Source organism: Staurois parvus, unplaced genomic scaffold, assembly GCF_062004578.1.
Source record: "Staurois parvus isolate SC_StPar_1 unplaced genomic scaffold, SC_StPar_1.0 ptg001976l, whole genome shotgun sequence".
NCBI classification, from domain to species: domain Eukaryota; kingdom Metazoa; phylum Chordata; class Amphibia; order Anura; family Ranidae; genus Staurois; species Staurois parvus.
The window spans coordinates 35,001-48,402 of record NW_028319772.1 but is presented as its reverse complement, the minus strand read 5'-3'; the positions used below and the strand labels follow the sequence as shown (position 1 = coordinate 48,402).

The following is a 13,402-nucleotide window of genomic DNA, read 5'->3' as shown; positions in this document are numbered from 1 at the left end:
ACATACCGATCACTGTCATACCTGCAACACTCCTTTCCTGTACATACCGATCACTGTCATACCTGCAACACTCCTTTCCTGTACATACCAATCACTGTCATACCCTCCACACACCTCTCCTGTACATAGTGCTCACTGTCACACCCCCCACACTCCTCTCCTGTACATAGTGCCCACTGTCACACCCCCCACACTCCTCTCCTGTACATACCGATCACTGTCATACCCCCCACACTCCTCTCCTGTACATACCGATCACTGTCATACCCCTCACACTCCTCTCCTGTACATACCGATCACTGTCATACCCCCCACACTCCTCTCCTGTACATACCGATCACTGTCACACCCCCACACTCCTCTCCTGTACATACCGATCACTGTCACACCCCCACACTCCTCTCCTGTACATACCGATTACTGTCATACCCCCCACACTCCTCTCCTGTACATACCAATCACTGTCATACCTGCAACACTCCTCTCCTGTACATAGTGCCCACTGTCATACCCCCCACACTCCTCTCCTGTACATAGTGCTCACTCTCATACCCCCCACACTCCTCTCCTGTACATAGTGCCCACTGTCATACCCCCCACACTCCTCTCCTGTACATAGTGCCCACTGTCATACCCCCCACACTCCTCTCCTGTACATACCGATCACTGTCATACCCCCCACACTCCTCTCCTGTACATACCGATCACTGTCATACCCCTCACACTCCTCTCCTGTACATACCGATCACTGTCATACCCCCCACACTCCTCTCCTGTACATACCGATCACTGTCACACCCCCACACTCCTCTCCTGTACATACCGATCACTGTCACACCCCCACACTCCTCTCCTGTACATACCGATTACTGTCATACCCCCCACACTCCTCTCCTGTACATACCAATCACTGTCATACCTGCAACACTCCTCTCCTGTACATAGTGCCCACTGTCATACCCCCCACACTCCTCTCCTGTACATAGTGCTCACTCTCATACCCCCCACACTCCTCTCCTGTACATAGTGCCCACTGTCATACCCCCCACACTCCTCTCCTGTACATAGTGCCCACTGTCATACCCCCCACACTCCTCTCCTGTACATACCGATCACTGTCATACCCCCCACACTCCTCTCCTGTACATACTGATCACTGTCATACCTCCACACTCCTCTCCTGTACATACTGATCACTGTCATACCCCTCACACTCCTCTCCTGTACATACCGATCACTGTCATACCCCTCACACTCCTCTCCTGTACATACGGATCACTGTCATACCCCCCACACTCCTCTCCTGTACATACTGATCACTGTCATACCTCCACACTCCTCTCCTGTACATACTGATCACTGTCATACCCCCCACACTCCTCTCCTGTACATAGTGCTCACTCTCATACACCTCACACTCCTCTCCTGTACATACAGATCACTGTCATACCCCCCACACTCCTCTCCTTTACATAGTACTCACTCTCATACCCCCCACACTCCTCTCCTGTACATAGTGCCCGCTGTCATACCCTCCACACTCCTCTCCTGTACATACCAATCACTGTCATACCCCCACACTCCTCTCCTGTACATACCGATCACTGTCATACCCCCACACTCCTCTCCTGTACATACCAATCACTGTCATAGCCCCACACTCCTCTCCTGTAAACACCGATCACTGTCACACCCCCCACACTCCTCTCCTGTGCATACCGATCACTGTCATACCTCCACACTCCTCTCCTGTACATACGGATCACTGTCATACCCCCCACACTCCTCTCCTGTACATACCGATCACTGTCACACCCCCCACACTCCTCTCCTGTACATACCCATCACTGTCATACCTCCACACTCCTCTCCTGTACGTACCCATCACTGTCATACCTCCACACTCCTCTCCTGTACATACACATCACTGTCATACCTCCGTACTCCTCTCCTGTACATACTGATCACTGTCATACCCCCCACACTCCTCTCCTGTACATACCGATCACTGTCATACCCCCCAAACTCCTCTCCTGTACATACCAATCACTGTCATAGCCCCACACTCCTCTCCTGTAAACACCGATCACTGTCACACCCCCCACACTCCTCTCCTGTACATACCGATCACTGTCATACCTCCACACTCCTCTCCTGTACATACGGATCACTGTCATACCCCCCACACTCCTCTCCTGTACATACCGATCACTGTCACACCCCCCACACTCCTCTCCTGTACATACCGATCACTGTCATACCTCCACACTCCTCTCCTGTACGTACCCATCACTGTCATACCTCCACACTCCTCTCCTGTACATACTGATCACTGTCATACCTCCACACTCCTCTTCTGTACATACCGATCACTGTCATACCTCCACGCCCCTCTCCTGTACACTCTGATCACTGTCACACCCCCCACACTCCTCTCCTGTACATACTCATCACTGTCATACCCCCCTTACTCCTCTCCTGTACATACCGATCACTGTCATACCCTCCACATTCCTCTCCTGTACGTACCGATCACTGTCATACCCCCCACACTCCTCTCCTGTACATACCGATCACTGTCATACCCCCCACACTCCTCTCCTGTACATACCGATCACTGTCATACCTCCACACTCCTCTCCTGTACATACTGATCACTGTCATACCCCCACACTCCTCTCCTGTACATATCGATCACTGTCATACCTCCACACTCCTCTCCTGTACATACCGATCACTGTCATACCTCCACACTCCTCTCCTGTACATACCGATCACTGTCATACCTCCACACTCCTCTCCTGTACATACCGATCACTGTCATACCTCCGTACTCCTCTCCTGTACATACCGATCACTGTCATACCTCTACACTCCTCTCTTGTACATACCGATCACTGTCACACCTCCCACACTCCTCTCCTGTACATACCGATCACTGTCATACCCCCCACACTCCTCTCCTGTACATACTGATCACTGTCATACCTCCACACTCCTCTTCTGTACATACCGATCACTGTCATACCTCCACACCCCTCTCCTGTACACACTGATCACTGTCACACCCCCCACACTCCTCTCCTGTACATACCCATCACTGTCATACCCCCCTTACTCCTCTCCTGTACATACCGATCACTGTCATACCCTCCACATTCCTCTCCTGTACGTACCGATCACTGTCATACCCCCCACACTCCTCTCCTGTACATACCGATCACTGTCATACCCCCCACACTCCTGTCCTGTACATACCGATCACTGTCATACCTCCACACTCCTCTCCTGTACATACTGATCACTGTCATACCCCCACACTCCTCTCCTGTACATACCGATCACTGTCATACCTCCACACTCCTCTCCTGTACATACCGATCACTGTCATACCTCCACACTCCTCTCCTGTACATACCGATCACTGTCATACCTCCACACTCCTCTCCTGTACATACCAATCACTGTCATACCTTCGTACTCCTCTCCTGTACATAACGATCACTGTCATACCCCCCACACTCCTCTCCTGTACATACTGATCACTGTCATACCTCCACACTCCTCTCCTGTACATACTGATCACTGTCATACTCTTTCCAACCCTCTGTTGACAAAAAGCTTCTTCCACAGGGTCTGTATTGCACCAATCCCGGCCTGTCCATGAATGGGTGAATCTTTTCTAGTATTAATATAAATGAAATATTACACACAAATATATATATAATGAATCTGCGTTCAAGGTCACCTACCGACATGGCGCGTGCCGTCAGTCCATACATGTTAGGCAGTGGCGGCTTTTTGGTGGGCTTTGTTTTAGGTTTTTTGACCTGAAAAAGACAAGTGGTGGTGTCACTGCAAATCCGAGTCAGAAGAGAAAAGATACAACAAAATCATTACAGAAAAAAGGAGAGCAACAAATAAATGTGTGCTGTACCCAGAGAAACCCATCAAGATCAGCTGTACTGCCCACTGTCACACGCTCCACACTCCTCTCCTGTACATAGTGCCCACTGTCATACCCCCCACACTCCTCTCCTGTACATACCGATCACAGTCATATCCTCCACACTCCTCTCCTGTATATACCAATCACTGTCATACCTCCACACTCCTGTCCTGTACACACCGATCACTGTCATACCCTCCACACTCCTCTCCTGTACACACCGATCACTGTCATACCCTCCACACTCCTCTCCTGTACATACCGATCACTGTCACACCCCTCACACTCCTCTCCTGTACATACCGATCACTGTCATACCCTCCACACTCCTCTCCTGTACATACCGATCACTGTCATACCCCTCACACTCCTCTCCTGTACATACCCATCACTCTCATACCTCCGTACTCCTCTCCTGTACATACTGATCACTGTCATACCTCCACACTCCTCTCCTGTACATACCGATCACTGTCATACCTCCACACTCCTCTCCTGTACATACCGATCACTGTCATACCTCCACACTCCTCTCCTGTACATATCGATCACTGTCATACCTCCACACTCCTCTCCTGTACATACCGATCACTGTCATACCTCCGTACTCCTCTCCTGTACATACCGATCACTGTCATACCTCCACACCGCTCTCCTGTACATACCGATCACTGTCATACCCCTCACACTCCTCTCCTGTACATACCCATCACTCTCATACCTCCGTACTCCTCTCCTGTACATACCGATCACTGTCACACCTCCACACTCCTCTCCTGTACATACCGATCACTGTCATACCTCCCACACTCCTCTCCTGTACATACCGATCACTGTCATATCCTCCACACTCCTCTCCTGTACATACCGATCACTGTCACACCTCCACACTCCTCTCCTGTACATACCGATCACTGTCATATCCTCCACACTCCTCTCCTGTACATACCGATCACTGTCATACCTCCACACTCCTCTCCTGTACACACCGATCACTGTCATACCTCCGTACTCCTCTCCTGTACATACCGATCACTGTCACACCCCCCACAATCCTCTCCTGTACATACCGATCACTGTCATACCCTCCACACTCCTCTCCTGTACATACCGATCACTGTCATACCCCTCACACTCCTCTCCTGTACATACCCATCACTCTCATACCTCCGTACTCCTCTCCTGTACATACCGATCACTGTCATACCTCCACACTCCTCTCCTGTACATACCGATCACTGTCATACCTCCACACTCCTCTCCTGTACATACCGATCACTGTCATACCTCCACACTCCTCTCCTGTATATACCGATCACTGTCATACCTCCGTACTCCTCTCCTGTACATACCGATCACTGTCATACCTCCACACCGCTCTCCTGTACATACCGATCACTGTCATACCCCTCACACTCCTCTCCTGTACATACCGATCACTGTCATACCCCCACACTCCTCTCCTGTACATACCGATCACTGTCATACCTCCGTACTCCTCTCCTGTACATACCGATCACTGTCATACCCCTCACACTCCTCTCCTGTACATACCCATCACTCTCATACCTCCGTACTCCTCTCCTGTACATACCGATCACTGTCATACCTCCACACTCCTCTCCTGTACATACCGATCACTGTCATACCTCCCACACTCCTCTCCTGTACATACCGATCACTGTCATACCCCCCACACTCCTCTCCTGTACATACCGATCACTGTCATACCCCCACACTCCTCTCCTGTACATACCGATCACTGTCATACCTCCGTACTCCTCTCCTGTACATACCGATCACTGTCATACCTCCCACACTCCTCTCCTGTACATACCGATCACTGTCATACCTCCGTACTCCTCTCCTGTACATACCGATCACTGTCATACCTCCGTACTCCTCTCCTGTACATACCGATCGCTGTCACACCTCCACACTCCTCTCCTGTACATACCGATCACTGTCATACCCCTCACACTCCTCTCCTGTACATACCCATCACTCTCATACCTCCGTACTCCTCTCCTGTACATACCGATCACTGTCATACCTCCACACTCCTCTCCTGTACATACCGATCACTGTCATACCTCCACACTCCTCTCCTGTACATACCGATCACTGTCATACCTCCGTACTCCTCTCCTGTACATACCGATCACTGTCATACCTCCACACCGCTCTCCTGTACATACCGATCACTGTCATACCCCTCACACTCCTCTCCTGTACATACCCATCACTCTCATACCTCCACACTCCTCTCCTGTACATACCGATCACTGTCATACCCCCACACTCCTCTCCTGTACATACCGATCACTGTCATACCTCCACACTCCTCTCCTGTACATACCGATCACTGTCATACCTCCACACTCCTCTCCTGTACATACCGATCACTGTCATACCTCCACACTCCTCTCCTGTACATACCGATCACTGTCATACCTCCACACTCCTCTCCTGTACATACCGATCACTGTCATACCTCCGTACTCCTCTCCTGTACATACCGATCACTGTCATACCTCCACACTCCTCTCCTGTACATACCGATCATTGTCATACCTCCACACTCCTCTCCTGTACATACCGATCACTGTCATACCCCCCCACTCCTCTCCTGTACATACCGATCACAGTCATACCCTCCACACTCCTCTCCTGTACATACCGATCACTGTCATACCTCCCACACTCCTCTCCTGTACATACCGATCACTGTCATACCTCCACACTCCTCTCCTGTACATACCGATCACTGTCATACCCTCCACACTCCTCTCCTGTACATACCGATCGCTGTCATACCTCCACACTCCTCTCCTGTACATACCGATCACTGTCATACCTCCCACACTCCTCTCCTGTACATACCGATCACTGTCATACCTCCGTACTCCTCTCCTGTACATACCGATCACTGTCATACCTCCACACCGCTCTCCTGTACATACCGATCACTGTCATACCCTCCACACTCCTCTCCTGTACATACCGATCACTGTCATACCCCCACACTCCTCTCCTGTACATACCGATCACTGTCATACCTCCGTACTCCTCTCCTGTACATACCGATCACTGTCATACCTCCCACACTCCTCTCCTGTACATACCGATCACTGTCATACCTCCGTACTCCTCTCCTGTACATACCCATCACTGTCATACCTCCGTACTCCTCTCCTGTACATACCGATCACTGTCATACCTCCGTACTCCTCTCCTGTACATACCGATCACTGTCATACCTCCACACTCCTCTCCTGTACATACCGATCACTGTCATACCTCCACACTCCTCTCCTGTACATACCGATCACTGTCATACCTCCGTACTCCTCTCCTGTACATACCGATCACTGTCATACCTCCACACCGCTCTCCTTTACATACCGATCACTGTCATACCTCCACACTCCTCTCCTGTACATACCGATCACTGTCATACCTCCACACTCCTCTCCTGTACATACCCATCACTCTCATACCTCCACACTCCTCTCCTGTACATACCGATCACTGTCATACCTCCACACTCCTCTCCTGTACATACCGATCACTGTCATACCTCCGTACTCCTCTCCTGTACATACCGATCACTGTCATACCTCCACACTCCTCTCCTGTACATACCGATCATTGTCATACCTCCACACTCCTCTCCTGTACATACCGATCACTGTCATACCCCCCCACTCCTCTCCTGTACATACCGATCACTGTCATACCTCCACACTCCTCTCCTGTACATACCGATCACTGTCATACCTCCACACTCCTCTCCTGTACATACCGATCACTGTCATACCCTCCACACTCCTCTCCTGTACATACCGATCGCTGTCATACCTCCACACTCCTCTCCTGTACATACCGATCACTGTCATACCTCCACACTCCTCTCCTGTACTTACCGATCACTGTCATACCTCCGTACTCCTCTCCTGTACATACCGATCACTGTCATACCTCCACACCGCTCTCCTGTACATACCGATCACTGTCATACCCCTCACACTCCTCTCCTGTACATACCGATCACTGTCATACCTCCACACTCCTCTCCTGTACATACCGATCACTGTCATACCCCCACACTCCTCTCCTGTACATACCGATCACTGTCATACCTCCACACTCCTCTCCTGTACATACCGATCACTGTCATACCTCCACACTCCTCTCCTGTACATACCGATCACTGTCATACCTCCGTACTCCTCTCCTGTACATACCCATCACTGTCATACCTCCCACACTCCTCTCCTGTACATACCGATCACTTTCATACCTCCGTACTCCTCTCCTGTACATACCGATCGCTGTCATACCCTCCACACTCCTCTCCTGTACATACCGATCACTGTCATACCTCCACACTCCTCTCCTGTACATACCGATCACTGTCATACCCCTCACACTCCTCTCCTGTACATACCCATCACTCTCATACCTCCGTACTCCTCTCCTGTACATACCGATCGCTGTCATACCTCCACACTCCTCTCCTGTACATACCGATCACTGTCATACCTCCACACTCCTCTCCTGTACATACCGATCACTGTCATACCTCCACACCGCTCTCCTGTACATACCGATCACTGTCATACCCCTCACACTCCTCTCCTGTACATACCGATCACTGTCATACCTCCACACTCCTCTCCTGTACATACCGATCACTGTCATACCTCCACACTCCTCTCCTGTACATACCGATCACTGTCATACCCCCCACACTCCTCTCCTGTACATACCGATCACTGTCATACCCCCCACACTCCTCTCCTGTACATACCGATCACTGTCATACCTCCACACTCCTCTCCTGTACATACCGATCACTGTCATACCCCCACACTCCTCTCCTGTACATACCGATCACTGTCATACCTCCGTACTCCTCTCCTGTACATACCGATCACTGTCATACCTCCCACACTCCTCTCCTGTACATACCGATCACTGTCATACCTCCGTACTCCTCTCCTGTACATACCGATCACTGTCATACCTCCCACACTCCTCTCCTGTACATACCGATCACTGTCATACCTCCGTACTCCTCTCCTGTACATACCCATCACTGTCATACCTCCCACACTCCTCTCCTGTACATACCGATCACTGTCATACCTCCGTACTCCTCTCCTGTACATACCGATCGCTGTCATACCCTCCACACTCCTCTCCTGTACATACCGATCACTGTCATACCCTCCACACTCCTCTCCTGTACATACCGATCACTGTCATACCCTCCACACTCCTCTCCTGTACATACCGATCACTGTCACACCCCCCCACACTCCTCTCCTGTACATACCGATCACTGTCACACCCCCCACACTCCTCTCCTGTACATACCGATCACTGTCACACCCCCCACACTTCTTTCCTTTACATACTCTGTCACTATTTTTCCCACTGACACCAACTATAGGGAATTGGTGACTCCCATTGGCCACAGTCTGGACCCCCCCTAAACACTGGTGCTTTGTTTCGAAAGTTTGGAGTCCCCAGGTGTAAATGGATGCCTCCAGTGCAGGATTAGGAGATGTTTTTTCCCAGACGGTCAATGGGGAGGAACAGTCCGTAGTTTCTCAGTGGGCAATGGATGGCTGCCGAGAAGAACTACGATGGGTTGGAGCGAAAAGGCCTGGCCATCAAGTGGGCATTGGATCCCCTATTCCAGGGGTGTCCAAACTATGGCCCACCAGTACTACAAGTCCCATCATGCCTCTGGGTGTCTTGCCTGTGGATATCAGAGTCTTGCAAGGCCTCATGGGACTTGCTGTTCCTCAACACCTGGAGGGCCACAGTTTGGACACCCCTGCCCTATACTATTCTCTCCTTGGCAGGAAGGTCCACTTGGTGCTGGACCCACTGACCCGGGTAGAGATAGAACAAACACAGGAATGCCAGGGTGACCACGTGGTTCTCGGAGCTTCACTCGTAGTCTGGAATTTGTAAGTGAATTTGTGGCCGGACTATGCAGACCACGGGACGTCCATGTTCTGAAGAGACAGCAGAACCATCCCTCATTCACCTCAGTATCTACAGGTATTGTGCAGAAATGAATCCTCACAAGTACTGACGTTCTACAGAGAGCAGATCCTGGCATCATGCCTGTCCTCGTGAAGTAAACGCACAGCTACCTGCCCACCCCCCCCCCAATGTAAACAAACTGCAGCCACGAGGTGGGCAATGTCACCCCCAACAAGGATGAATGTGGGAAATGAGCATTGAGGGATTCAACATAGACTGTCCTGAGGACTGAATGTGATACTAAATGGTAACATTTAGTATCCCACCATAAATGGCGGCAGCCGCTCGTCGTAGAACATTCATATGTTTTGTGTTTTTATTATTAATCCTTTTATTATATCAGGTCGGGGGAGGGGGGAGGGGGGAGGGGTGGGTTTGCACAACCCCATTCCAATGCTTTGTATTACACAACGAAGACATGAAGCTGTCACCGATCGCGCTCACCCGCCAAATTCCCCAAAAATTCCATGGAAAGTTCTATGTAATCCTGGAACGGCTCCACTCCCAGCATCTGCTGTTCCCTCCCATCCCTGGGACCTGGCCACCACATTCATCTCATCCTCTACAACTTAATCTGGTGTATCTGCTGCCTCCCTCCCATCCCTGAGACCTGGCCACCACATTCATCTCATCCTCTACAACCCAATCTGGCGTATCTGCTGCCTCCCTCCCATCCCTGAGACCTGGCCACCACATTCATCTCATCCTCTACAACCCAATCTGGCGTATCTGCTGCCTCCCTCCCATCCCTGAGACCTGGCCACCACATTCATCTCATCCTCTACAACCCAATCTGGTGCATCTGCTGTTCCCTCCCGTCCTTGAGACCTGGCCACCACATTCATCTCATCCTCTACAACCCAATCTGGTGCATCTGCTGTTCCCTCCCGTCCTTGAGACCTGGCCACCACATTCATCTCATCCTCTACAACCCAATCTGGTGTATCTGCTGCCTAACTCCCATCCCTGAGACCTGGCCACCACATTCATCTCATCCTCTACAACCCAATCTGGTGTATCTGCTGTTCCCTCCCATCCCTGGGACCTGGCCACCACATTCATCTCATCCTCTACAACCCAATCTGGCGTATCTGCTGCCTCCCTCCCATCCCTGAGACCTGGCCACCACATTCATCTCATCCTCTACAACCCAATCTGGTGCATCTGCTGTTCCCTCCCGTCCTTGAGACCTGGCCACCACATTCATCTCATCCTCTACAACCCAATCTGGCGTATCTGCTGCCTCCCTCCCATCCCTGAGACCTGGCCACCACATTCATCTCATCCTCTACAACCCAATCTGGTGTATCTGCTGCCTCCCTCCCATCCTTGAGACCTGGCCACCACATTCATCTCATCCTCTACAACCCAATCTGGTGCATCTGCTGTTCCCTCCCGTCCTTGAGACCTGGCCACCACATTCATCTCATCCTCTACAACCCAATCTGGTGCATCTGCTGCCTCCCTCCCATCCCTGAGACCTGGCCACAACATTCATCTCATCCTCTACAACCCAATCTGGTGTATCTGCTGCCTCCCTCCCATCCCTGAGACCTGGCCACCACATTCATCTCATCCTCTACAACCCAATCTGGTGTATCTGCTGCCTCCCTCCCATCCCTGATCCCTCATCACCACATTCATCTCATCCTCTACAACCCAATCTGGTGTATCTGCTGCCTCTCTCCCATCCCTGACCCCTGGCCACCACATTCATCTCATCCTCTACAATCCAATCTGGTGTATCTGCTGCCTAACTCCCATCCCTGAGACCTGGCCACCACATTCATCTCATCCTCTATAACCCAATCTGGTGTATCTGCTGTTCCCTCCCATCCCTGAGACCTGGCCACCACATTCATCTCATCCTCTACAACCCAAACTGGGACATCTTCTGCCCGCCCATCCTCGAGAACTCACTACCACAATCATCTCATCCTCTACAACTCAAACATCTGCTGCCCCCCCCCATCTTTGAGACCTCATCACCACATTAAACTCATCCCCTAAAACTCAAACTGGGACATTAGCAGTCCCCCATCTATGTGACCTCGCCACTACATTCGTTTCATCCTCTGCAACCCAAACCAGGACATTTGCTGCAACCCCCCCCCCCCCTTGTCCCTGAGACCTCACCACCACATTCAACACATCCTCTACAAACCAAACTTGTACATCAGTTGCCCCCCCCCCTCCCCCATCCCAAAGACCTCATCACCACATTCATCTCATCCATCCTTCACAGCCCAAACCATAACATTTGCTCCCCCTCCCATCTATGAGACCACATTTGACCCGTCCTCTGACCTAAAACTGGTACTTCTGCTGTTGCCCTCTCCGTTCCACCCTGAGACCTCACCACCACCACCACCATATTCATCTCATTCTGTACAACCCAAAATTGATGCACACAACATGAAAGAGAGGACATCTTCCCTCCAAGGTGAGGAAAATCCTCCCAGAACTGATGTCCCCTTAGAAGATTTCCCCTCTCTTCCTGTTCCATCGACAGCTCATCATTTCACATTTTATCATCACTTTCTGCAATAGTGACCAGTACAGGAGGTGAATCTCCCCCGCGGGGGCACAGACCCAATCCGCGGCATTGTTTGTAGAGTTCCATTGTTTGTTGAAGGTCCCTGGAGAGGCAACTCGTTTCAGGGATCTGCGCCTCTCATCAGGGCCATCATAGACATACCTCGTATCCACTAATAATATATAATTTTATAAAGCAGTATTGGCCCAACATGGGTTCTAACCCCTCCATGCAAAACTATTAAAAAAAAAAAAAAGGTTTTGGCTCTAGATACGGTTTAAGGAGTTCATTGCTAAGGGTCCAGGTAGGGTGGTCGGGGTTGGACATGTCTTCTGTCAGAGATAGTTGAGGCTTGGCCTGCAGCTGAGCGGGGCGTAGACTCAAAGTTAGGGATGTTGAGGCCTTAGTAATAAAGTGAAACCTATACCAGATGGGCACACAGGACTCTTTTCTGGGCATTTTGTGGTGGCTCCTCTTAGATAGGGAACCCATCACCTTCCACTTCCACCAACTACAGCAGAGGACCTCCTGGAGCCCCAAAAATAAGTTCTCATCCATGATCACCTTTTTTTTTTCCTGGCGACGCATACGTGGAGGCACATCGAATTTGATGGGCTCCTGCAAAGACAATAACAGAGTTATGTTATTATATGACCTTAACCTTTCATTGGAATCAACAATTACATCGATGCAGGGAGCGTGCTGATTGGAGAGCTCTAGCCCTGAAGATTGGAGAGCTGATTACCGATTGGAGAGCTCTAGCCCTGATGATTGGAGAGCTGATTGCTGATTAGAGAGCTCTAGCCCTGAAGATTGGAGAGCCGATTATCGATTGGAGAGCTCTAGCCCCTGAA

The 13,402-nt window shown here is 50.8% G+C and overlaps 1 protein-coding gene across 1 annotated transcript in view; it reads right to left on the bottom strand.

Moving 5' to 3' along the window:
- The window catches only part of LOC149433114 (uncharacterized), a 67,453-nt gene that overhangs the window by 33,399 nt on the left and 20,652 nt on the right, over positions 1-13,402 (bottom strand). The window contains exons 4-5 of the mRNA XM_089664635.1: positions 13,113-13,166; positions 3,753-3,830 (exon numbers count right to left, since the gene is read on the bottom strand). Of these exons, the coding sequence (XP_089520761.1) occupies positions 3,753-3,830; positions 13,113-13,166 (132 nt within the window). The remainder of the gene's footprint in view (positions 1-3,752; positions 3,831-13,112; positions 13,167-13,402) is intronic.